Source organism: Aptenodytes forsteri, unplaced genomic scaffold (assembly GCF_000699145.1).
Source record: "Aptenodytes forsteri isolate BGI_AS27 unplaced genomic scaffold, ASM69914v1 Scaffold243, whole genome shotgun sequence".
In the NCBI taxonomy this organism is placed as follows: Eukaryota; Metazoa; Chordata; class Aves; order Sphenisciformes; family Spheniscidae; genus Aptenodytes; species Aptenodytes forsteri.
Genome location: NW_008795314.1, coordinates 848,755 through 875,113, shown reverse-complemented (window position 1 = coordinate 875,113; position 26,359 = coordinate 848,755). Strand labels below are relative to the sequence as shown.

At 53.5% G+C, this 26,359-nt stretch overlaps 1 protein-coding gene across 1 annotated transcript; it reads left to right on the top strand.

The window, feature by feature from the left end:
• Nucleotides 1-25,611, top strand: EVPL (envoplakin). The gene is made up of 23 exons (XM_009279416.1): nucleotides 1-74; nucleotides 6,330-6,429; nucleotides 6,943-7,097; nucleotides 7,788-7,911; nucleotides 8,566-8,691; nucleotides 9,003-9,041; nucleotides 10,100-10,261; nucleotides 10,853-10,960; nucleotides 11,645-11,740; nucleotides 12,253-12,378; nucleotides 13,322-13,468; nucleotides 13,614-13,768; nucleotides 15,517-15,559; nucleotides 15,639-15,702; nucleotides 16,546-16,727; nucleotides 17,504-17,682; nucleotides 18,131-18,269; nucleotides 18,841-19,034; nucleotides 19,556-19,706; nucleotides 20,302-20,385; nucleotides 20,471-20,581; nucleotides 21,212-21,304; nucleotides 22,162-25,611. The coding sequence occupies exons 1-23, from the start codon at nucleotides 1-3 to the stop codon at nucleotides 25,609-25,611; spliced, it is 6,102 nt and encodes a 2,033-aa protein (XP_009277691.1).
• The last annotated feature ends 748 nt before the right edge of the window (nucleotides 25,612-26,359 follow it).

The following is a 26,359-nucleotide window of genomic DNA, read 5'->3' as shown; positions in this document are numbered from 1 at the left end:
ATGTTCAAGGGGGTGGACAAAGACTCCCCGAGCAGAAGTTCCCCCAACAGAGGTTCCCCTGTCAAGCCTAGCAAGTAAGTGCAACTATTCTCCTCTCTCTAAGCTGTCCTGTGGACCCTGGGGAAAGATGAGGGAAGAGCGCTCCTAAGCCACCCTAAGAACCATCCCTCTTTGTGGAGCAGTCAGAAAGTTGGGGCTCACTGGGAGCTGATGCCAAAATGTGCTGCCCCAGCTGTTGTCCTTGTCTTTGGTGGGCTTTGCGCTCCAGCCCAGAAGTCTCTGTGCAGCCCGTGGGACGTGCAGTGCCTGAAGATGTGCTTAGAGCTGTGTTAATTGAGCAGGGAGGTGCAAAGCCCCTTTTGGGCAGGTAGGAGTAGGGAGAATCAACGCAGCCTCTCTTTGCTTGGGTGGAGCAAGATCTGCTTGATGGTGATGCAGATACCAGCCCAGATTTGAGATACCCAGACTCGCTGGTTGTGCGAGGTTGGTGTGATGCTGCCCTGGGATCCCTGGATGCTCAGTTTGGTGCTGTTCGGGTGGTGAAGATGGGTGAGGAGTGGGTTTGCTGGTGACTGCTTTAATCCATCCTGGTGACAAGCTGACAACTGAGGTTGCCTCTTTTAGGCCTGTCTGAGGCAGCACCAAAAGGATCTGACAGCCATGTCCTCCTCTGAAGAGATTCTCTAAGCTCTGGGGAGCAAGATGCGTGAGGGACCAGGATGCTTCCCTGGGAGGGGGTGCTCCTGCAGGGAGTGCGCTCATCCCTCTCTTCAGCTGCAGTTGCTAACTCAGGGTTATTTTCCACCTTCCCTCAGCAATTTTGCTTTTCATAGTGTTAGTGGACTGATTCTGCGGGAATCCCTGTCCCCAGCCAGGGTTAGAGGCTGAGGAAATCGCAAAGGGGTTTGTTTTGAAGAGGAGGGGACCTGCAGGGAGAAGGGGGTGCTGGCCCCATCACTTGGGGTCACCAACAGCAGCAGCCCGGGATGGCGTGTGTACAGACGCCTGGGTGGACACAGCACAGTGGCACCCAACTGCGCCGTTTATGGGGGCCAAACCCAATGTTAGCAAACAGCCACTGAGGAGGGTGGTGGCCCGGTGCTGCTGGCCAGGGCGGCAGGGCCTGGGGAGAAGGGGGGTCCCACAAAGGCTGAGGCTTCCCCGTGTGGATGTCGGGAGCTGGCCCCCTGCCCCGCCGTAGGAAGCTTCTGCCTCAGAGGAGCTGAGCACTCACAAACTCATCACAAAGACAGATCTGGGGCTTCTCTGAACACCAAGCCTTTGTCAGGGCCTGACTGCAGTGAGGCACCTCCCCAGAAGCTCCGGAGCTCTGTCAGCCTCTGTTCTTAGTCTTGCTAATGCAATCTATCCACCTCCCCAGTTGGCTTCCAAGCCTAGGCTGGGGATTTCTCACGAGGCTTCCTGGGACAGCTCACTGCAGCCCCCGTGGCGCCGCAGGAGGGTTTGGGCCAGGTTCTCCCCCAGCATGACCCTCTCGGGATAACTGGAGTCGCATCCCGGTGAGACCTCACACCTCTTCCCTGGGCAGGACGGAGGCTGGAGCCGGAAGCGTGGCAATTACCGAGCTAGTTGTGCTTGTTCTGGGAGGCACCAACCATCAGACAAAGGCTAATTCGTTTGGCCATGGCCCGGGGCTTGGTCAGCACCCATATTAGCTGAGAAAATGAAGGTGAATGAGTTGTCTCAGGAGCAGCCGCCAGCACGCACTCTGCAGATAGCCCCAAGAAAATGTTGGTGGCCCATAGCTGCTCTTGGTGGCCCCAAGGCCAGAACCTCGGCAGCAGTTGAGGTTCCCTGCCTTTGGGGGTTCACAATCAGTGAGTGCCACTGCTGGCATGGACCCCTAGAGAGGTACCTCGTCTTGGTCCTTGGGACCATAGTGTTGAGCATCCTGGTTCGCAGGGCCCTTTGCTGTCTCTGCTTGGTGGGTGCATCCCAGGGAGGCAGTAGCAAGGGCAGATTTGTCCCCAAGGAGCATCCTTGCTGTGCCCAGCTCTAGGAGGATGCACACTGTGGGGCTGAAAGGGAAAACTCATGAGAAGGTGGAATTTAATCGGATCTGGCTGGACTGGCTGCCTGAGTGTGATCTTGACAGAGGCCGTGGGTGGTTTTGGGAGGTGGATGGCAAGTCATCTCCTGGTTTAATTGTCCCCTGGGATTGCTGCTTCTGCCACCGCCTCCCTCTGCTTCTCCCCCATCGGTCTAGAGCAACGTGGTCCCCGGGGGGACAGGCACAGGCTCAGGGGAGTAACCCATCGTTGGTGGGGGGGTTGTTGGGTAGTCTGCTATGAGCAGCTCGGGCTGGCAGATCAGAGCATGCGAGGACTTCTGCGTGTCGGGGAGAACAGACCCAGCTTCGGGGTCTGCCTTGCAGCCATAAAGCAAAGTCCCCTAGAAGGAAGGGACCAGGGGGGTCAGGGACTGACTGAAGTGAGTGGGTGCTGTGGTCCTGCCCAAACATGCTCTGGCGGGAGTGACCGGGAGTGGGGGACAGTCCTGCTCCTGCGAAGAGACACCGTCCCTTGCATGCAGTTGGACTGTCTAGGAGGCAGAAAGTGGTATGAGAAACGAACCAATTAATAATGATAATAATAGTGCTCTGCCTCTTCTAGGCATGAGATAGCCCTAGGGATGAGGCCTGCTGTGGCTCTTGAGGAGGAGCAGGAGGAGCTCTGCCGAGCCTTGCCCACAGCCATCTTGGCCAGCCGGGGCTGTGGCTGTATGCATGCACCGTGCACGGAGTTGGACCCGAGCCCCGGGAGGCCCAACGTGAGCACAGACGAGCTCATGGCTCCTCGTATCCCACCCGATGCCAGACTGTCCCTCTGCAGCCCAAGTGTCAGCATGTTCACCCTGAAACGTGGGGCCCAGCTGTGGTCAGCTCTCGTTGAGTGAGGGCTTCTGCCCAGGGGCAACAGGGATGAGGCAGGAGGGACATCCCCGAGGAAGGATGGTGATGCATCCGTGTCACCGCAGGCTGTGTGGATAGGTGTTGGCGTGGACAGGAGAAGCTGGCGCTCTTCTCGGCACGGTCCACGGTTGGGATAGGAGGGTCTGTGGTGGTTTGGGCACTTCTGTAAGCGTGCATGGACCAAGCAGGTTCCTCAGCATCACTCCCACCTTGACTGAGGAGCATGGTGAGGGTGGGAGGCTCAACTGAGGACAGATGGCTTCTCCGCTCGTGCATCAGGCCTTACTCTGGCCCCTAGGACAGCATGTAGACACCTTTCTCCTCCCAGGACATCCCCTACCTGGCTTCAGTGCTCCTCAAGCATCCAGACTACTCTTTTGCAGACTCTGAAGTGGTTCGGCTGCTTGCAGGGCTGGAGGGCCACTTCCAGCCTGGCAGCTGGCTACAGGGTCTCAGTCTCCTCCTCTGCCAGGCTTCTTCCCTTGGCCGGCACTGAGACCTCCTGGCTCTCCACTCCAGGACACGCAGGGGAAGCCCCCTCTGCTCCTGAGATGATGCACTCCAGGAAGCATCGCTTCTTCCCTGAAGATCAGGTTGTTTGCAACAACGTCTTCGTTTCTAACCTCAGGTGCCCTGTGCAGTGCGAAGGCAGTACAGGCTGGGGATGGGCAAGGCTGAGTCCCCACGACCAGGGAGGTTGCTGAGGTCTTTTCAGTCCATAGTTTTGTTGCGGCTTGGCCTAAACAAAGCTGATTCGTGTGTCCAGTCTTGTGAACCAAGAGATGGGGTGTCCCAGTGTTTCCTTCAGCCAGGAAGGGGGTGCCACCAGGAATAAGCAGGATTTTACTGGCGAGCCACCCTCCCTGGGAAGTTCAGATCCTCACTTCTCCCCTCTTGGAGCGGCACAGAGGTATCCACAGTCACATCACAACGGGGCTCAAACTGAACACCCCATTCACGCTCTTCCCAGGCGGGAGCTGAATTCAGCCAGACCTCTTGGGGCGGACGGACTGCCCCCAGCACATGGGGAGAGGCGTCCATTCCCTGGGATGGCGGCCAGCCCGTGACTCACTCTCTCCTCCCTGCGCAGAGAGCCCGGGCAGGAAATCTGGGTGGTGCTCAAGTATTTGCTCGTGGGACACCACCTCATTCCAGGCGTGTCGGGGATGGGTGGGAGATTGTGTAACCTCCTGGGGGGGGGACACACACCTCCTAGAGCTTCCAGCCTGCTGCACGCTCAGGCTCATGGGGACTGAGTCCTGGCTCTGTGCTGCTCCCATTCACCCTGTTGTGCTGGGACTTGGGACCACCGTTCATCTCCCTGAGCGCTGCAGCTTACTCCAGGAATGGCATCCATGGGGCACAGATGGGGTAGGAGGGATGTTTAACGGGATATAAAAGACAGGTTGTAGCAGACAGTGATGTTTTGATGATGATGAATGCCCTGCTTGGGCTCTTTGGCTTTGTGATCCCTGGAATCAGACCCTGTAGAAGAGGGCACTGCCAGAGCGCAGCAGTCCCCCCATTTACTTCGCTGATATGCATTTTGCAAGCAGGGAAGCTGAGGCATGGCCAGGAGACGCTGCCAACCCAAAGCCCCTGAGGGAACTGGGAGCTGCTGCGTCGCAGGCCCACACTGCCCTCTTGGGAAATCAAAACCAAGGGAGGAGTCGGAGAAAGGGGACGGGAGGATGCTGTAAGCAGGAGCGCTGGGGCTGTGCCTCCTCCAGAGTTACACGAGCTCAGCCACGGTCAGCGTGAGCTGAGCTGACTTAAAACACAAGCTCTGGCTGTGGCATCTGAGTGCTTGGCTTGGGGTGACCGTAACACTCACTGGCACTTTACAGTCGCTTGGGGCTGTAATAAATGAACATCTGAGCATCTGCTCCAGCCTTTGGTATGAACCATGGAATAGCTGGAGCCATGGTGAGGAGCTGGAGCAATGACAGAGCCATTAAGGGAACCACATCCCCCAGTCCTTTGCTGGATTCAGGGGCTAGGAAGGAAACCACATGGCTGGAGGGCAGATGTGGGTGGCTCTGCTGCAGGACAGCACCTTTCTCCTATGTTCTTCCTCCACCAAAGGCACAGGGCGGGTTGTACCAACCAGCCCTGAGGAAGCGTCCCACCTTCAGCTGACCTCCATGCAATGTCCCATTGTCACTGCTCAAACTCTTCCCTTCTGGTCTCAGACCCCAGAGTCGGCATGTAACCGAGCTGAGCCTCTGCTGAACTCTGTCCCATCAGCAGTCATCCAAGGGCTCGGGTCCCTGGATGATGCTATCGGTCCACACCCTCCTGCCTCTGCTCGCCCACATCCTGGCAGCGCTGCAGTTTCCCTGCCTGGAGGGTAGGGCTGTAGGCTCTGTCCTCAAGGGCAGGTGTTATTAGAAACAACAGGACACGAGGATAAAGGTGGCGCCAAGGCTCGTGCTTCCTTGTCTGCAGGGAGCTTTGGGGCCGCAGCTGCAGGAACCACCCCGTGCCTTGCTGCGGGCTCTGGATCCAGCTGTTTCGGTAGGGCTCATTCACAATAGCGGTGATGGAATAAGGGCCAAGATGGTACCTATCAGTTGTGTGATGGCACTGAGGTGAGAGACAGTAGGGAATGGTCTGATGGGGACCTCCAGTGAATCCTCACTGGGACGAGGAGGGCTGTAGTTGTGCTGTGGCCTTGGGAAATTTGTCCCCAAGCCCTGAAAGCAGCATGACTGCAACAGCCCACACAGTGCCCAAAGGGGCTTTGTAGTCTGCGTAGCAAGTCCTTGTCCGCTGCAGGCCAGTCCTGGGGCAGCACTGGGCTCTTCAGCATCTCAGTGGACTGAACTGCAGAGCACTTCGCATGAAACAAGCAGTTCTGGGTCAGGCTGAAGGGCCATCTCGCCCACCTCTACCAGCAGCCAAGGGCAGACACCCAGGGAAGCACCTCCAAACAGGGCAAGCATGTTGTGCTGCCTCTGGAGGGTGCTCTCCTGGCCTCCAGCTGTCTGTGGCTTCAGGTCTTCCCAACCCAGATGCGGTGTCAGTGCATTTGGGAGCCCTACAGGGATTTTTAAATTTTTTTCTCCACTGCTTTGTGAATCCACACAAACTTTTGAGCATCTGCAGTGTCCTGCGGCAAGGAGTTGTGCGGATGAGCTGTGTGGTGGGCAAAAAGCCTCTGCCCGCTCACTCTGAACACAGCACCTCTTACCTTCACTTGGCTGAAGGCAACAGCCAGGCATTGACCACTTGTATGCATCCTTGCCCTTGGCCACAGCTTAGACTCTTTCTTTGGAGACCAGGAGGACATGGGGGAAAGGCCTGAAGAACCACGCCTGTGTCAGGTCCTGAGCAGTGATGAAGAGGGTGAGAATAGCCTTCACCAACCCTTCTGCTTTGCTGCTCTCTCTCTCAGGTCCTCAACAAATGAGCTGGCCATGCTCATCTCCCGCCTGCAGACAAATGCCGACCAGGTGGAGAAGGACATCCTGGAGACTCAGTCCAGACTCAAGCAGGTGAATTGTGGCAGAGGGTGGTGGGAAGGTGAAAGGCTTTGCCTAGAAATGCAGTGTCTAGGATAACAGGTCGGGTGTCTGCTCTGTCCATCAGATGCTGGTGCAGGTTTGGGGGCTGACTCGAGGTTGGGGAGGAACAGAGCACCCCACAGAGCCTCCCAGCCCCTGGGGCTGCATACCGGGGCCTCCCAAATTGTACCCCCAGTGCTTTCTGCTCAGTGCCTCATGCTTCCCACAGCCAAGGCTGTCTCACCCACAGCAGCACAGCCCTGTGTCTCCCAGCAACCCCAGAGGCAGGCAGGCAGCCAGCCTGACCCATACTGGTCCCCTGGGTGGGAGAGATGCTGAAGCAGGCAACTTGGCTGGGCATACGCTCCCCAGCTACACCCTTGCACCGGAGTTCCTCTGTGGTTGGTGTGTTGAGCATCCAGGTCCTCTGTGTTGGCCAAGGAGAGTGTTGAGAGGTCTGTGTGGTCCAACCAGGCTTTTTTCTCTGTTGTCCCTGGTCGCCAGGATGACAGCAACCACCAGAAGAACAAGGCTTTTGAGTTCCAGCCGGAGAACGCCAGGAACCTGAGGGAAGCGGAGACCCTGCTGAAGGACCTCTTTCTGGACGTGGACCGTGCCAAGCAGCTGAAACACCCTCAGGCTACTGAGATAGAGAAAGAGTGAGTACAGTGGGGGGGACTGGTGTGATGGGGGCACTGAGCAATTGGGACCCCCCCCAATTGGGACTGGATCTAGGCTGAGCTCCAGTCGTTGCCATGAGAGGTAGAGTTTCACCCTTCTTCCCATAGACTTTAGCCTTAAAATCAGGGCTTCTGCCAATACATTGTAAAGATAGCGGTGTGCAGGGTGGCTGCCAGAGTGATCACCTAAGAGTCCCTAGTCTTATTTGGGAGCTCTTGCAAAAGGTACCAGAAAAACGTGAAGCTAAAAGGCGGCCCCACTCCCAGGGCAAATCCCCTTTTCCTCTGCCTTTCCTCAAATGAATGCCTTTTGTTCAGGCAAGCACAGTGCCAGAGGTGGGTGTTCAAATGGGAAAAGAGCTTCAGTTGGCCTCTGGGGCTTTGCTCCCCTTTGATCTCCAGCCCTGGAGGGAAGAGTTGTTTCCTAGGTGGAAGGGACAGCCCTGATCTCCCTGCAGCTTCCTCCTGGGTTGTAATTCCTGAGACATCCCTGGAGATGGAGAGCACCAGGACAAGTGCCTCCACTGCTGGAGGAGGCCAGCGTCACAAAGGGACAACAAAGTAGCCTGGGTCTTATGGGTGAAATCTGGGCTCCACAAACCCCATCTTGGTTCTCCCCCTTCCAAACTGACAGAGATGTCAGTGATGTGTGCCTTTTCTCCTTGGCAGCATCCAGCAGCTCCACGACCGCGTGACGCAGCTGTGTGCAGAGTACCGGGACCTCTATGAAAAACTGAACGTCCCTGATGTGGGGCCCAGGGTAGACTGGGCCGGGATCTTGGACCAAAAGATGGTAACAGCAGCTGTTTTTAGATGTATCTCCCAACTCCTACAAGGCCAGATAATGTCCGCTGTTGTAGGGCTCTGCCAGCCATTGTGTGCTCAGCATCGTGCAGGGACATTGAGGGTGGTGGAAGTAACTCTGGGTAGGAGAAGGAGTCTCCTCCCACCTCTTAAAACCCTCTGGAGGATCCTCTTGATTGAACCCTTCAGATTAAGAGCTACTGGAGGGGGATCAGGTAGAGATGCCCTGCTGTGGGATGAAACGATGGAGAAGGTGATGTTTTCAAGGCCTTTCCAGCCCTACGTCCTAGGGTTTCATGCTGCAAGGTCTTGGGTATGTGGAGTGCCCGGTTTGGAGTCAATTTGGATTCCCTTGGAAGTTGGATGATAACTACGTGCATCCAATGCATGTCACCATGGGAAGGGTGGCTGGTTCAGCCTAGGTTTGTACACCAGGGTTATATGGCCTGGTTATCTTTGCCCCTGTGTATGGCTGGGGAAATGGCAACCAACAGCAATCACAGTAAACGACAACAAGATCCCTTCCCTTCCTCCTGGACTGGTATCAGATACCAGATCTTTTCATACCCTGCCAGCACTCACTGTGGTTTCTCCCTGAAATAACGTCTTTTGCTTTAGTCTCTGCCTAACTCCTTTTGCACAGAAACAAGTCAACGCGGGACAGTACGGCCCCGGCATGTCAGAGCTGGAAAAGCAAATAGCCGAGCACAACATCCTCCAGAAGGAGATTGAAGCCTATGGCCTCCAGATCAAGAACATCCACTCTGGGGTAAGGCACCCTCCGTCCCCTCCTTGTTCCTGTTGGCTTCGCTTGGGACCCTGCGGGCTCTGCTCGCTGTCTGGATGCATGTCCCATCTGCTCCTCCTCACGGTGAATATCCACCCTTGTTCTGCACAGGGGAGACCTGAGCTCGGACAGATCAAGCCATGCAGGGGCTGGGGAGGTGGTTCCTGAATGGTTTCTAAAGCATCTTCCATAAATCAGCTCATCAGCATCTACCACTGATGGTGTTTTGGTAACGGCTTTTTTCTCTCTTTTCTTTTTTTTTCTTCCTTGGTCTTGGCCGTGTTGTAACCCAGAATGGGGCAGATTTAAAGAGCCAGCACAAGGACTTGATGGTAAGCTTCTCAGTGGTTTTCTGGACAGATGGGGTCATACAGCAAAGTAACACCTTCCCCGAAGGACAGGGAATGCTCAGCTCAGGGCAGGAGCTACTACCTCTGGTTTTACACAGTGAAGTTGTGTCCCTCATTTTCTTTCCCCATTTCCTCCCCACCTTGGAATGGGTGTAAATTGAGAGCACGCTCGCTACCCGCAGGGGAATGCTGTGGGTGAGATCTGTCTTTCTCCTCTTCGTGGATCATTGATCTGGAGTTGCCTATGTGTCCATGAGCGCAGCGTTATGGATGCGGCAGCAGGAAACCTTGTCCCAGCCCACAGGCTGTTCCAAATCAGGATTGCAAATGTTGAGGCTTACACTGATCCCTAACAAGGGCTCCAGAGAGGAAACGAGCAGCTGGAGCAAAGGAGGTGGCCAGGAAGAAGGTCCTGCATTTAGCCAGCTGGGCCCGTAAAGGTTAATGCTGAAGAATGGCATTTGTGAGAAATATAGCAGAGCTGGGCCAGCTCTCAGACTGCCCGAGGCACCAGCCCACACCTGAGATTCTGGTTAGACAAACATAACCTGTCTGTGAAGGAGGGAAAGGGAATGGCAACCCCATCAGATAAGAGCAAGTGGTGGCAGACATCTCACCAAGGTCTCTGGGAATCTCCTGCTGGATGTGCAATGCGAGCGGGGCTGAGGAGGATGGAGCAAAGGAGGTGGCCAGGAAGAAGGTCCTGCATTTAGCCAGCTGGGCCCGTAAAGGTTAATGCTGAAGAATGGCATTTGTGAGAAATATAGCAGAGCTGGGCCAGCTCTCAGACTGCCCGAGGCACCAGCCCACACCTGAGATTCTGGTTAGACAAACATAACCTGTCTGTGAAGGAGGGAAAGGGAATGGCAACCCCATCAGATAAGAGCAAGTGGTGGCAGACATCTCACCAAGGTCTCTGGGAATCTCCTGCTGGATGTGCAATGCGAGCGGGGTCCTGAGGAGGAGGAGGAGGAGGAGGAGGGGAAAGGGGCTCCTCAGCCTGAGCACCAACGCTGTCTCTCTCCTGTGTGCACGGGCAGAAAGCCTCCCTCTGCCGAGAGCGCAACCTGGGCAGCCTGTACCACCACCTCCAGGGCTGCACCAAGGAGCTGAGCTACCTGACGGACCAGCAGACCAGGATCCTGAAGCAGGACTGGAGTGACCAAATGATGGACGTCGAAAGCGTGCGTCGGGAGTACGAGGTGAGCTCTTGGGGATGATAGCTTGTCCTGCCATTGGGGCAGGAGATTTGCAGGGTGGATCCCAGCCTCCTAGACATCCACCACCAGCCCTGACCCTGGTGCTTTCCCAGGGCAGCCCGATAGCGCTGGGCGCAGAAACAGAGGTGGAAGAGACGCTCTGGGTCCATGCCGGAGTTAAGAATGAGCCACTCTGTGTGTCCCCTCCTGTCCCCTGAGCTGGCATGTGGGATCATACATTACAGAGCTGTCGGTGAGGCTCAGTGGTCAGAGGGGAGGGAAGGGCTCAGCGTCATGTCAGCCTCAACGTCCAAAGTACAACACCCAGTGACTGCTATATGCTGGGACCAGGAAGAAGAGAGGGATAATTGCTTAGGAAAATGCTCTTTGAACAAATGCCCTGATGCTTTCTGAGGCCCAAGCGTGTCTAATTTGTTTTAGCTTTGCCTAGCCCCTTCTTTTTTTAAAAACAAAGAAACAAGGATGTCTATGCTTTGGGAGCCTTTTCTCTGCTACATGGGGTTTGGTGCCCCAGGAGACCGCTCTGTGCTCCCTGCATGCTCCCACTGTCATGAAGTTTCTCTTCCCCTTCAGGACTTCAAGTCCAATGAGCTGCTCAGCCAGGAGGAGTTTGTGAACCATCTTCAGGATGATGGGGATAGGATGATTGAGCTAAAGCACCCAGCTGTCAAGCCTATCCAGGTAGGGAAAGGGGGTCTCCTCCCAAACCCTGTAAGACAATGAGAATGCTTTCCATAACTCGTGGATCAAAAGCCAGGAGACAGGTTGGAAGAGACCTCTTCACCTCTTCTGCAGAGCTGTTACATTACTCTTTCCTCCCACACTGCACCGACTGTACTGCAGCATCTTTCCGCCTGCTCCAGCCCTATGGGGAGGCTGGGGGCAGTGCAGGGTCTTCACCTCTTCAGAAATCTCCAGGAGATAGTGGCTAACATCTGTGTGCTGGGACCAGCTCCCGGTCTGGCGCTCAGACGTGTAGTCAATGCAGCCACGTTCATCTGCTGCTGTGAAACTCTAGCTATGACACAGCATGACCTCTCCCAGGTGAAACCAGCTCCCAGCCTGCAGGATTGTATTTCCAAGCCTGCAGATGCGGTGGCAAGCTGAGGTGGGCTCACAGCCACCCACACCACTGGAGCTGAGACCCCTTGAGAAATGGTGGCTGCTCTGTATGAGCCAGGTCCTTGTGGAGCAGTATGCTTGCTCAGGCTCAGCATTAGGCAATGCCTGAGCATAGCTTTGCCTCTGCTCAAGCAGCGGTCTTTAGCCTTCCTCTGATCTCTGGGACTTCTGGGGAAAGGAGACCGCTGGTGGGGGAGGTAGGACTAGCTGGAGCCCACTGAGTCGTGCTCTGTCCCACCACAGGCTCACCAGGAAGCCTTGAAGAACGAGTGGCAGAATTTCCTGAATCTCTGTGTTTGCCAGGAGAGTCAACTGAAAAGCGTGGAGAGCTATAAGAAGGTAAAAAGCAATGAGCAGAGCACGGGCCATGGGGCTGCAAGGTCAGGCTGGAGCGGGCAGGCTGGGAAGAGAGACAGCAAAGGGATGAGGATGGGAGATCCTTTGCTTGCTCCTAGTCAGGGTATTTTTGGGAAACACCCCTCAAAACACAGCCCTTTAGTGCTGCAGTGAAGGACTGGCTCCCAGCTCGTCTCATCAGCCCTGTTGCGTTAGTGAGCTGTCTTGGAGAAGAGGGGCAGAGTCACTGTCATTAGTGAGCTGTCTTGGAGAAGAGGGGCAGGGGAGGGTTTGCTCACTGTCGTTACCTGGGACTTGTCTGTTGATTGGGATTATTTGCCTGTGGCTCAGGTGATGGAGAGACCTTGTCCAAGCACACGCTCTGAGGGTGGTCTGTAGGGTCTTGTGAGCCCCAGACAGGTTGTGGGAGAGACGCTGGGAACAGAGAGACCCCACTGGACTTGGAGATAGTAATGTCCTCCCACGCCTGACTGTTTTCCTACCCACACCTCCAGTTCCAGGATGATGCTGAGGCTGTGAGCTGCTCCCTGAAGAAGATGAACTCTGACCTGGACACCAAATACAGCAAGTTCAACAAGGACAGCCCTGGGGTGGTGTCAGATCTGCTGCTTCAGCTGGAGGTGAGGTCTTCAGGGCTGGTGGCACTAGCCAGACCTAAGGGGCAGACTAAACATTACAACCTCCCCAAGAAATAACAGTGGGGAAGGGGAAGAGGTGGGTAAATAACCCTACCGGGACAGCTCATCCCAGCTCTGTGCTAGGGAGGGGGAAGCCCATGGCAATACTGTGCTCTGGATGGTGAGTCCCTGTAGCCCCAGAAGGTCCACGCTGCTCACGCTGTGGGGCAGTGACCCCTGGGAAGGCACTGGTCTCAATCAGTGACACACAAGCAGGCCCCAGGTCACCATCAGAGTAAAGGAGAAGCGCAGGGAGAAGCTGCGTGTTGTCCTAAACATGAGACACTTGGATTAGAGGGCCTGCAGAGACCATGAGCTGCTGGCATCCAAGCAGCAGAGAAAGGTCCTCCCATCTCCTCAGCACTCTCATGAGCCAAGGGCGAGGGAGGGAATAAAGAAATCTGACCTCAGGGGCGAGATGCAGATAGGAAAGGAACATTTGCCCGGGAGAGAGGGAGGGGACACGTTCAACGCAGTATCTTCCCATGCGTGTAACACATTTCACTCTCAAGAGGTGTCGGGATCTTGGTACCTTCTGACACTGGAATGCGGCCACCTCTTGGCAGGTCTCTGTTCCATTTCTGAGAAGAAAAACTTCTCCAGGAGATTTAATATGACAGTGTGAGATCACCTAAGGTTAACTCAGGCTGTGCCTTCAAGGGCAGATCTGCTGTGAGCAAAGGAAACAGAGGAGAGCGTTGATAATGAAAAGGGGAAGAAGGGACATGGAGGGGTCAAGAATGGAGACACTTCTGACTCCATCCCAGCAGTGACCATACAAGGATGGACAACTGGCCCCAGCATACCCACTGTAGTGTGACCCCCCCCACCCCCTTCCTTCTCATCCAAGCCTGGTCACAACCACTGTCTTCCCTGTTTTCTCTAGAACGAGGAGAATGCGGTGAAGCAGGCAGAGAAGAGCATCACTGACCTGAAGAGAAGGAGCAAAGAGATCAGCCCACTGAAACTGCGCAGGATGCATCCCTCCCAGCCCCTCACCTTGGACACCCTCTGTGACTGGGATGCTGGGGAGGTGAGGGCTTGACTAGCAGTACCCTCAGAAGAGGCAGGGAACTAGATTCTTTTTTGGTTGCTCCAGATCTTGGCTCCGTGGTGGGAGGAACTGGCCTAGTGCCATAAAGCCAAACCTTGCACTGGATTTTGTGTCTTTGTCCCAGGTGCAGCTGACAAGAGGTGACAAGTACACTCTGAAGGACAACAGCAACCCGGAGATGTGGGTGGTGCAGAGCAGCACTGGTGTGGTCCAGGAGGCACCTTCTGCTTGCTTCTCCATCCCTCCACCGGACCCCGAGTCCATAGACAAGGTCAATAGGTGAGTCTGCAGTAGAGAGCTTGACCAAGAGAGACATTCAGACTTGCTCTTAGGTCATGCAACCTGATAGGCACCTTCTGCTTGCTTCTCCATCCCTCCACCGGACCCCGAGTCCATAGACAAGGTCAATAGGTGAGTCTGCAGTAGAGAGCTTGACCAAGAGAGACATTCAGACTTGCTCTTAGGTCATGAGCAACCTGATCTAGTTGAAGATGTCCCTGCCCATGGCAGGGGGGTTGGACTTAGATGACCTTTAGAGGTCCCTTCCAACCCAAACTTATTCTATGATTCTATGACTGCCTCAGCTGCAGAGAAATAGCAGCTGGGAACAGACTTCTCGACTGTCTAGTATGAAATCCCTCCTGGAGAAGGATTGTTCCCTGCACCCAAGTATCTCAGCCGGGTTCCTGTCATTCCTCGACAGCACTGCACAGACCTTGCTGTCAAAGAGTTTTCTGGCAGTCAGGCTTGATTTCTTCACCCAAACATGTGACTCGCATAGGTTTGACTAAATTCATTGCAGAATCAGTCTGGAGCTTGGGACTTGCCAAACAGGACAGAGTTATCTGTGGTATCTCCTCTCAGCCAGCCCCAGCTGGAGACTGAGAAATGTTCCTTGAACCACTGTGTAGTCTACTGCTGTTTGCTCAGCCAGCTTCTGTGGTTCCCACAGGATGGGGCGGTGGTGCAGGGAGCTTCAGCGTTACCTTTTTAGTCATGTCCCCGGGTGCCTGGATAAATCAGTGCTGCTCAAGTGCTGTGAAAAGGCCCACAGCCCAGATTCAGAGTTACTTGGGCATGTCTGTGATGGGAGCCCCAGTCACACGGGCGGGATTACTTCACTGTGTTGCTCTTTCTGAGTGCGTACCCCTCTTCACATGTCCCACATTACGGAATCCTTTGGATTTATGGGTTTCATGTGTGTTTTAAAACAGAAATGAAAAAGTTTGCAGCGTCCTCCTGGATAACAGCTCTGCAGGTGTTGCCTGGAAAACTCTTCCCCTTTTCAGGCCACATCTGGCAGCTTGTTTCATTTCCCAGTGTTTGCTTCCCTTCCCTTCCCTTCCTACAGGCAAAATATTTGTCTTTGTTTTATTTCCCAGCCTGTTCCACCATTCAGTCCCTCTGCACGGAGCTATATCCTGGCCCTGCAGAGGGACAGCCCTCGTCTGACAACAGCCAGGCAAGCTGGGACTTGCTGTTTTTAGAGCACGGCGTTTAGTTGGAGCAGTCCATAGCAGGGATGTGAACCAGCCTGGTCCTTCAAAGGCCCCTCCTCCTGGTTCCATCAGTCTTCTCCCACCCAGAGATTTTTTTTTTTTTTGGTCCTTCCAGCTCCTGCTGATCCCAGCTCTAGTTTCATTAGAAGGGAACCATCCTTGCAAATGAGAGTTGGTGTTTCCAGGGCTGCAGCCACAGAAGCAGCTACTTGTACTCGCTTCCCGTGAAGTGCTGCAGTGGTATGAAATCAATTTCCAGCTTTGTTAGCATCCGGTGAGAGCTGGGAAACACTGGCTCCGTTGGGAGAAACCAGCTGCTCGAACCAACTGGCTGCTCTTGCTGCTGTCCCCTTTCCTAAGGGACATCTCTGAGTTAAAACAGGCTGCGGGCTCCCAGCCTTCCCCTGCCTTTGGGAACGCCTTCCCCGGCAGAGGCACAAAGATGCTCCTGGGCCAGGCTCTGTCGAGGCTTGCTTAGCGCAGCAGTTTCCCGTCCTGCTGGCTGATGCTGCTCCTCTCTGCTCACAGGCTGGAAGGGGAACTGAACACGGTGAAGCAGAAGCGAACGGCGGTTCAGAGCGCCCTGAGACGCACCAGGCTCCAGGCTCTGTCGAGGCTTGCAGCAGTTTCCGAACACGGTGAAGCAGAAGCGAACGGCGGTTCAGAGCGCCCTGAGACGCAGCCACAAGGAGCAGGTTCAACCCAGCCAGCAGGGTATGTCAGCTGGTTAGTCAAGCCCTCTCCAAAGCAAGCCCATGCACCTCCCTTGCAGAGCTCCCAGACCTGGCTGGAAGCAGAGCACCCACCTGGGCAGGCAGAGGTACCTGCGGGTGGGCGTGAGGATGCCTTCTGCTCTATGGAAAAGAGCAGCCGATGGGATAACCTGACTCCTGGTGCTGCCAAGGACTCACCAAGGGATCTCGGGCAATTCACTTAAACTCTGTTGCCCTTCTCAAACCTCTGAGATTGATCTCCAGCTCCATCAACAGTTGCAGAGTATTTAGGGTTGCAGGGGGATGTGCCTATCCAGAAGCCTTAATTAAACCTTCTTTGGGATCTGAGTTCCTCGCAGTTCTCTTTCCTAGCTGGGGGCTGTGGAATAAACAGGCAGCCATGGCTAAATCCTAACCCCTGGCTAGCTGTGTTACTCCCACAGACTGTAGTTCAAAAAGCTCCCAGCGAAGCTGAGCAGGGATGTGTCTGCATGGCAGCACATGGCTGTCTCTGTCACTGCTTTGGACTTGAGCTCTGGCTGGCCAGGGCAGAGCTAAAACCATTTTCCCAAGCCTTTGCCATGGGTAGGCACACACATGTACATGATGCTCTGCGGATTAGAAATGCTAACTGAATTGTTTATGGTTGCATCAAAACCCCATGCTCAGGAGAAGCCTGTGTGATTCAGAGCTGCAGAACATAAAGGGCAGAGCTTTGCAGCAGGGCTGTCATGAGAGGGAGTTGGAGCTTTAGGGACTATGTGTGGGAGAGCTCGGGGCTGTGCACCAAGACTGGGATGGCAGAAGAGAAATGGGGCTTAACCTAAGCTGTGTCTCACTGCAGCTCTGTCCAGGAGCCCCCCTGTAGTCCAGGATGATCCCGAAGCTGACCAGCTTCTTGGTAGCCTGGATCGTGTCGGCAAGGACCTGGTCCAGGTAGAGAAGGAAGTCTTGAACCGAGTGAGGTCTCCAGTGAACTACAGTGACCCCACAGACGACCTTGCCAGGAGGCTCAAACAACAGCAGGTGGGTGCTGCTGCGGGCAGGTCGGAGCAGGATGAGTTTGGTAGCACTGTGTCCTTGGCCCAAAACAGAAATGACATAGGAATTACATAGGAGATGACAGCCGGTGCTTCAAAGGAGAAACCTGGGCTGCAGTTGCAAGGGTTTCAGGCTGGCTTGAGCCCTTGAAATGGGGCAGGTTAAGCCAAACTCTAGAGAAACGCAGGCTCTTCCCTTGGCTTAGCTCTGTAGCAAGATGGTCCATTCGTTTCAGAGCTGTGGACCAGGCACCAGTCTTGGGGAGTCCTCAGCCTTGTTGTGGGGAAGCTGTCACCCTTCACTCTCAAGTCTGTAGCATAAAAGATAACGGGATAGAGGGTATTAATCCAAGGACCAGCTTTGGCTCACCTGATGGGGAGTACAGACTGGTAGATGTGAGGGAGACAGCAAAAGAGGCAGTGCCCCGGAGCCCCCCTCCTTTCCTCTGGGATAAGATCTGGGTCTGTAGTAGTTCAGCTTGTTACATCTTCACCTGTGGGTATTCATCCGGCCCTGGCAGAAGGATGGACTCAGGCAGGTAGGTTTCTTCCATCTTTGTCTGTCTTGATCTCCTCCCCACACCCTGCCATTGCCAGGCAGCCACAGTCTGGATGGGGCTGTGCCCCAAGGGCCAGCACCTTAGGAGAGGGCTACATCGCACCCTTAGTCCCACAGCGAAATCCGCCCCTGAGGGAGACACGTTTTCACAACAGCACTGTTATGACTGTGTTGGGTGACTCTGCTCCCATCTGCTGTGCCAGGAAACAGCAAAGAAACTTGAGAACCTGGGGGCAGCCAAGGATGCCTTGCAGAAGGAGTGCGCGACCTACCTTTCCAAGAAACCCACCAGCACCTCGGCTTCCCAGCTCCCTGTCACGTTGAATGCCCTCAGGAGCAAATACAATGATGTCAATATGCTCTCCAGCCTGTACAACGAGAAGTGAGTGATGATGGCAAGGCCTGATGGGGATGAGGGAGGGAAGTCCTTGCACAGAGGTGTCAACACAGAAGCATGAGAGAAAATGCTTTTGGTCTATATGGGCATTGGTTGAGATCCATCCAGCCCAGTGCAGGTTGGAAACCTCCCATCCATCATCAAAGGCGCCTTTGAAGGAGTTCCTGTATGTAATCTGTGGTCAGATCTTCCAACTGGCAAAAGTCCACCACAATGGGTGTGTGTCCCAGCTCTGCTGTGTGCGGTGAAATGCAACATATCTGACTTCTGGGCAGCATGACAGCATTATGCTGCATATTGCATATTGCTTGTTCTCTGCTGTGCTGCAGAAGCTCCAATGTTAAATAAGCTTAAACATGCAAAATCAGAGAGAAAAAGAGAAGAATGGGGTCTTCTGTAGTTAACCTTGTCCTGTCATTTTTCCCTTACCCAGGGCTAAGGCTGCCCTGAACCTGGAGACTCAGATTGAGAACACAGACAAGATTGTGAGCACGTTTGAGGCCAAGCTGGCTCAGGATAGCATCATTCCTGCATCCCCCAATGCCCTGCAGAATCGGGCCAACGATCTGCTGGTAGGGGAACATCAGGCCCTTCGTTAAGGAAGGGAGATCTCTGAGCTTAGGCAGCAATGGTGGGGAGAGCTGGACTTCACTTATTGGAGCACCTCAAGGTGCCAGCGATGAAGCCTTTCTAAGGACTTGTTCCCTGAAGGCTTTACGTTGGTGTTGCAGGCTGACCTGCACTCACTGGCTAGCAAAAAGCTCTGTCCCTCTCAGGTTACCTTTGGGATCCCTAAAATACATGATGAACCCCTTAGCATCTAACCTCTGTTGCTCTGCCTCACACCCATCCCTATTCTTTCCTGCTCCCAATCTCCCTGCCCCATCATTAGCACTCACAGTGACCCTTTTCTGCCTTCCCCAAAACTTCTCCCTTCTGCTCCATGCACCATTGAACCCACCTTGCTTCCCACCTTCTTTACTGCAGAAGTCTCATTGCTCCATCTCTCCCACGTTACATGTCTATCTTGGAGAACCTGACTAGCCCCCAGGTGCTGCACAGTTAGTAAGAGTGTTAAGGAGGGTATTTCTGGTCGGTGCATTGACTGATGCAAACCTGGAGGTGTCTTTTTTTCTCCTGCAGAAGATGAAGCGGGACGTGGTGGCCCAAGAGGACTGTGTGCTGAAGCTGAACCGGGGGCTCAAGGATGCTGAGCACAGCTGCAGCGCTGTGCAGAACAACTTCCAGGAGTACTGCCCTGACCTGCCCCGGCAGAAGCGGGAGGTGCAGCTCCTCAATGATCGCTACCATGCCGTTGCGGACCAGCTGGATCAGCGGTGAGGAACTATGGCATCTTCTCTGCTCCTCTTATGCTGGACCAGCATTTGTCAGAGTCCCAAGCGTATGTTCTTCATTGCAGGACCCTGATCCTGACCACTATTCTGTAATTCTGAGGACCAAGTCTGTCCTGCTGTGTAGTTGCCACCTTCCTATGCACAGCACAGGCTTTGAGCTTCCAGATAGCTGCAAGAAGGCAGTCTGAAGTAGCTGACTGCTGGCCTCTGCTGACCCAGTGACTCTACCCAGAGAGAGCCTGGTGCTTAACACTTCTCACAGGAACTGCTGCTGCTCGCCTGCCTTTTTCTTTCTCTCGTCTTCCAAGTTGTGTTCATACTGCAGTAGCAAACCTAATGTACACAGAGCCGTGCTCCCCACTCAGGGACCAGTTGTCACCCCCTTGTTTTTGTTATCTTGGTGTTTGTTGTGGTGACATCCTCACCATAGTGTCTTTTTAAGAACTTGCACATGAATCTTTGCCCTTCCCCTTAATGTTCCGGTTCACCTTTGTGCTGTGCAGAGAGAAGACCCTCAGAAATATCAGCCTCACCTACCAGCAGTTCCAAAACTCCAATGAGAACCTGATGTTCTGGATGAACAACCTACCCAAGCACCAAGTGAAGACCACTGATGGGCCAAGCCAGATCAATTACAAGCTGCAGGCACAGAAGGTGTGTTCCAGGGCAAGCGTCATAACCTGTAACGTTACAGGGATGGGGGAATTTGCTTGTGAGCAGTATGCAAAATGGTACCAACCAGCTCCTAGTTGTGTGCTCCACCCATCACAGTGAATGAACTGGAACAAGGAGACAATGGATTGCAGCCCACAGATGATGTATCTTGCCCCGCTGTGTTCATCTGCAGTGCTGGTGTCCTCATCTGTGCTAGTTCCCCCCAGGCTGATATCCTCTCCATGGAGGGGACACACCCAGATCCTGAAAGATTGCACCTTGGGCTGAGATGTTGCACCTGGGTCTGGCATCTTTCTCTCCTTGAGCAGATCCTAAGCTGACTAGCTCAGATGATGAGATGTGGAGGTCTGTGTGTTGGCTGGTATTTATCTCATACGTGATAAATGAGTGTGTCAGGTCCTGGGCAAGTGAGAGTGCTGCTGAGATCCTCTAAAGCCCCGGAGACTCTTCCTAAATGTCTTACTGTTCCCACCATTCCCTCCAGTACTAGGCTGAGCTACTGCTCTTGGCTGCAAGAGTATTACTGGGTTACTGTATTTCAACCTGTCCTTAACATCATGTGTGTCTCCTGCAGAGGCTGGTGGAGGAGATCGAAAACAAGGAGCCTGAGAAGAATGCAGTGGTCAGACTATCCCGGAACGTGCAGTCCACGCTCAATGTATGGCTGGGTTTTCCCATGTAGCACTCCCTTAGCGTCTCACCTGAGAGATCCCAACTGATTCTTCTGTTTCTGCTCTGAACAGGACTATGAACTCCAAGCAGGCAAATACAGCTCTTCTCTGGACCCTACCCTGACTGACTTTGCTGCAAAGAGGCTGCGTGTGACCCCCCTACAAGAAAGCATCCAGGCCCAGGTAAAATGTTAAGATGAAGGCATGGAAACGGTTGTCTAGCTCCTCACCCAAGCCCCGTGTCCTCTGCAAGGCCTTAATCCACTCCTACAGCCACAGCTGATCATGGTCCTAATCCCAAGGACAAATGACATCAGGGATCTCTTTGTCTATGGGGCAAAGCAGCAGGTGAGATCCCGAATTAGGGGTGTGTCTGGTACCTTCCATTGAGATTGCTGATGGTGCCCCCTTACCATATTGTGTGTGAAGATAAGTCTTACAGGGTAGGTGTGTGGGGACAGGACTGAGCCAGAACTCCTGTGTGCTCTTCCCAGTTACACCCCAGTTCTCCTGCATCACCTTGGGCTATTTGCCAGCTGCCATCCCTGTGTGGCCCAAGGTGAATTTGGAAGTCTGGTCCCTGTGTAGGCTAGCAGGCATCTAACAGGCATTCAAATAAAGGGGACAGGATCTCCTACATGAGTCCTTAGACTCTGTGTCTCTCTGGAAAGTCAGATGTGAAGACGCTGATCCCTGGAATAGTGCAGTACACAAAGTGCATCCAGGTGAAAGGAGGGGTGGGAGAGTGTGCCATCCAACAGAGCTGTGTCAGGGTGAGGGGGACAAGGCTCTCACCGCTGTTTGTTTTTTCAGGAAAATGATGTAACCAAGCTCTACATGGAGCTGGCAGCAGAAAATAAACAGCAGCTCAGCCGGCTGGAGTTTGCCAAGAAGATTGTTGAGAAGGTACCAGCTAACAGCTCACGGCAAGATTGGGGTACTCTGGATTGGGGTTTGAAATGATCTTTCCAAAGCTGTCAGCAATCTGCTAAGCCTGGGATCCCCCCACCCCTCCCTGAATCTCCACATCCAGGTGTGAGGAAGGACAGGAATGGAAACCCCTGTGAGAAGAAGATCACAAGTAACCACAGTTTCACTGACACTGATCTTAGGTTGTGACATTCATCACCTCCGTGGGCCCTCAACTGTTTACTGAAGCTGTAGTTTATGCTAGGAAAAAAGATTTGAATTAGGGCTCTTAAGTCCTGTTCTCAGCTATATCTAATCAGTGTTCACAGACTGAGAATTCTAGATTTGTCTGTGGATGTGGTTGGAATTTAGTGCTCACAACCTTCTGGAAACAATTCAAAGCAATAGGACTTTTACGCTTTTCTAGGGCGTGATTCAGCTGTAGGAAAGGTCTCCGGTCTGGATGGCTTTCATTCAGTGTGCTCGGGAAGGACAAGAGATTAAGCTGGAGAGCCCTGTGATGCTACCATGAACCCGCTGCGCAGCAGGGACTGGCCATGTTACCCTCCCTCAGCTGCAGATACAACAAGGCAGCACAAAGCACCTTTGTGGGCTGCTGCAGCACCTCCCTGACAAGGGGAAAACACTCCAAGGCAGTTGCTTGAGATGGTAGGAACGTGTCCTCATTTGCCATTTACAAGCAGCCTTATTTGTAGGCTCCCTGGTGTTTCTGTACCAGCTCTGTCTCCTACTGTGTCTTGTCATGGAAAAGGCCTCTGCGCCAGATTCAAAGAGTGACTCAGTTTCCCGCCTTTTTTTTTTTCTTCAAATTCTCTTTTGTTTTTCCCTTGCAGAAGGAAGTGCATGAGGACATCGAAGCTGCACATGAGCAAACCCAGCAATCTGAAAACAAAGCCACGACAAGCAGGGAATCTGCGGGGTTGAAATCGCAACTGGAGGAGGAAAGGAGGAAAGTGGCCAAGATTGAAGAGGACCTGGAGGAACACAGAAACAAGCTGCTAATGTTGAAGACTCAGAAGCCCATTGAAAGAGTGGAAGAAAAGGAGGTGATAGAATATTACAGAGACCCACAGGTGGAGAGCAACCTGTCTAAGATGGTGCAGCAGATTGAAGAGGAAGGCAAAAAGAGGCAGAGCCTGCAAGAAGACATTGAAGTGATGAGCCAGAAGCTTGCCCAGATGGAGAGCGAGAAGAAGGTCATGCCTGCCCAACTCCTCACCAAAGAGATCACAAAAATTGAGAAAGATCCAAGCCTGGATAGCCAAGCAGCCAGTCTTCGTCAGGAGATCAAACGTCTCCAGGAGGAAAGCTTGGCTGCTGCTTCCGAACTTGAGCAGCGTAAGAGAGAGCTGCACATGCTGGAGCGAAAGCAGCCCAATATCCGAGAGAGAGTGGTGGTGAAGGAGTTGATCAAACTGGAGAAAAACCCAGAAATGCTGAAGTCCGTTAGGACCCTGCAGCTACAAATTGATGAGGAATCCTTCAAGAGGAAGTCTGCAGAAGAAGCAATAGTGAAAGTGAAGAACAAGATTGAGGAGGTGGAAAGACTAATTGAAACAGCAGAACCCAAAATTATTGTTAAGGAGGTGAAGCAGGTAGAACAGGACCCAGAGTTATTGAGAGAGTCTTCCAAGCTTAAAACTCTGATCGAAGAAGAGAGGAGCAAGAACTTGATGCTTACAGGTGAGCTGGGAGAGCTGCAGAGCCAGTACAATATTGCAGAGAAGCAAAAACCAAGGGTAGAGGTTAAAGAGAGGATCAATGAGATTTTTCTGGTGGATCCTGAAACGGAGCGGCAAATTGCACACCTGAAAAGGGAGCTGCAGGAAGTTACTCTGAAAAGGACAAAGATTGACAGTGAAGTCGAAGAGGCCTTAGCAGAGCTCAATGTCCTCAGGTCACAGAAACCAGTGGTGGAGCTTAAGGAGGTTATAGAGGAGGTGATAAAACATGAGAAGAATCCAGAGATTCTTAGAGAAATTGACAGGCTGAAACAACAGCTCAATGAACTAGTGAACACCAATGGCAGGACCCAAGAGCAGCTCATTAGGCTGCAGGGTGAAAGGGATGAATGGAAGAGGGAGAGATCCAAGGTGGAAACCAAGCTGGTCAACAAGGAAGTAATCCGATATGAGAATGATCCACTCTTGGAAAAAGAAGCTGATCGCCTCCGTCAAGAGGTGCGTAACATGTCTCAAAAGAGGAGAGCTGCAGAGGATGCAATCTATGACTTGCAGAATAAATACATGCTACTGGAGAGGCGAAAGCCAGAGGAAAAGGTAGTTGTCCAAGAGGTGATACTGACTCAAAAGGATCCAAAGCTCCGAGATGAGCACAACAGGCTGAGCCGGAGTCTGGACGAGGAGGTGAGCAACAGGCGTCGTCTGGAACGTGACGTGCAACAAGTTCGTGCACTGGTGGAAGAGCAAGAGAAGTTGCTCAACTTTCAGGAGGATCGAAGCAAGAGGCTTGCACTGGAGAAGGAGATGAGACAAACTACGTTGAGAATAAAGGAGCTGGAGGAGAGCCCAGCCCCAGTGCAAGAAAAGATCATTATGGAAGAAGTGGTCAAGTTGGAGAAGGATCCAGTCCTCGAACAGTCTGCCAGCAACCTGCGCTTGGAGCTGGACCGTGAGAAGATGGAGGTGCTGAACTTGCAGAGAGAATGCAAGAATCTGCAGATGCAAGTTGATGTCCTGCAGAAAACGAAATCCCAGGAGAAGACCATCTACAAGGAGGTGATTCGAGTGGAAAAGGACAGAGCGCTGGAGAGTGAACGTGCACGCATCTGGGAGCTGCTGAACAGGGAGAGAGGGGCCAAGCAAAAGGCAGAAGAGGAGATACGGCGGCTCAGGGAGAAGATCGAGAGAGCTGAAGGCATGAAGAGGACATGGGCTCGCGAAGAGACGGAGCTGCAGAAAGCCAGGAATCTGGCCATCCAGGAGAGAGCCAACTTGGAGAGTGAACTGCGGGAGCTGGAGAGGCAGAAGCAGCAGAAAGTCCTCTTCCTTCGGGAGGAGTCCAAACTGCTCAACCAACGGACTGAGAACGACAGGCAGAAGAAGAAGCAGCTGGAACATGAGTTTTCCCTGCTGGAAGCAGACATCCTTAGGGAGAAAGACCAGATCTACAACAAGGAGAGGTTCATTCGAGATCTTCAGTCAAGGATCAACCGGGAAGAAATCAATCATGAGACCCAGATGAGAGAGACGAACCTCTCCACCAAGATCTCTATATTGGACCCTGAGACAGGGAAGGATATGTCCCCTTACGAGGCCTACAAGAGAGGTATCGTAGACAGAAGCCAGTACATCCAGCTGCAAGAGCTGGAGTGTGACTGGGAGGAAGTCACCACCCTGGGCCCAAACGGGGAAGTCTCAGTTCTCCTTGACAAGAAAAGTGGGAAGCAGTATTCCATCGATGATGCGCTAAGGCTGAGGAGGATCACAAAGGAGGAGTACCAGCTGTACCGGGATGGCAAGATTCCCATCTCCGAATTCGCCTTGCTGGTGGCTGGGGAATCCAAGCCTCCCCCCTCCCTCTCTATTGGCTCCATCATCTCCAAATCCCCGCTCTCATCACCCACCACCCACCAAACCCAAAGCTTCTTCCCCCCAGCCTCACAGAAGGGCTTCTGTGATGACACATCCCCCATTGCCGGGGTGTATGACACCACTACTGACATCAAGTACAACATCAAGACTGCTGTTGCGAAGAAGCTGCTTGATCCCATGACAGCTCAGAAGCTCCTGGAAGCCCAAGCTGCCACGGGGGGCATCATAGACCTCATTTCTCGGGACCGTTTCTCAGTCCACAAGGCGATCGAGAGGGGGCTGATTGACAGGACCTACATGCAGAGACTGCTCAATGCCCAGAAAGCTTTCACAGGGATTGAGGACCCGGTGACTAAGCGAAGGCTGTCTGTGGGGGAAGCAGTTCAGAAGGGATGGATGACCAAGGACAGCGCTTTCCCCTATCTGGAGGTCCAGCATCTAACTGGAGGGCTCATCGATCCCAAGAAAACTGGTCGCATCCCCGTGCTGGAAGCTGCCCAGACAGGGATGATAACAGGTGACCTGGCCAACAGGCTCCAGGATGAGTCCAACTATGAAAAAGATCTTATTGACCCCATCACTAAAGAGAAGATGAATTACAAGGAGGCCATGGCTCTCTGCCAGAAGGATTTGCTGAGCAGCCTCCTGCTGCTCCCAGCCACGTCTGAGGGGTATCAGCGGTACCACCAGGTGAGCCGTTCCCCCGGGCTCTCCCGGTTCAGGCATTGAATGGGTCCAGGCATATACTGGATCTGGTTCCTTCAGGAGGTCATCCCTTCAAAACACTTCTCCCCACAGAGGCAGCAGTGATCACAGGAACGGAGCGTCTAGCATTTAGGGCTGCATACTCTTCTATCTTAGCTATCTCTGCTTCCCAACGCAGCTTCGTCGTGCGAGGAAGAAAGTGTGATCGTGAGCGTGTAAGGGCCTGACGCACAGGGGTCCCCGCAGTCCCCCAGGTGCTGCTGTGACAGCAAAGGGGGGTCGATTGCGAGAACTCCCCCCGCAGTAGGTAAAACGTGGGTATGCCCAGAAAGCGGGGAGAGCCAGAGTGTTTTCCAGTTGGGTCATTCTTCTGCATGCAATAAACATAGAAAGTGCATCTCTGTGGCTGTGTTGTCTCTGCAGGCTGAGGCTGCAAAGTGGCCGAAGGCATGGCTAGTCCTCCCCCCGTGCAATCTTACGCCCTGCAGCCCGATCTACAAAAGGTTTGCAGACTCTTGCTCCCCCTGACCTCACAGCACTGAACCCCCTAAATTTCTTTCTGCATGTGAGTCCATATTTTTAAAGGCTTTGTTATATTTGTCTTTAAAACGAAAACCAATGGGACTTTTCTCCCTAGTCATTTGGACACCTCTGAAAGAGGGACTTGGTCGCCAAAGGGTGCAGTTCCGTGTTACGTTTGATCCAGTCTAAGTGCAGGCAGCTACCGAATGGAGCAGCCCCCCTGCCCCCTCCAGCTGCCTGTCCCTGGTGC

Bases quoted from the DNA above. Each gene is read 5' to 3' on its own strand.
- EVPL (XM_009279416.1), top strand. From the start codon at position 1: ATGTTCAAGGGGGTGGACAAAGACTCCCCGAGCAGAAGTTCCCCCAAC. The intron at 10,262-10,852 runs GTGAGCTCTTGG...CTTCCCCTTCAG, and splicing joins GCGTGCGTCGGGAGTACGAG to GACTTCAAGTCCAATGAGCT. The intron at 18,270-18,840 runs GTAGGGGAACAT...TTTCTCCTGCAG, and splicing joins ATCGGGCCAACGATCTGCTG to AAGATGAAGCGGGACGTGGT.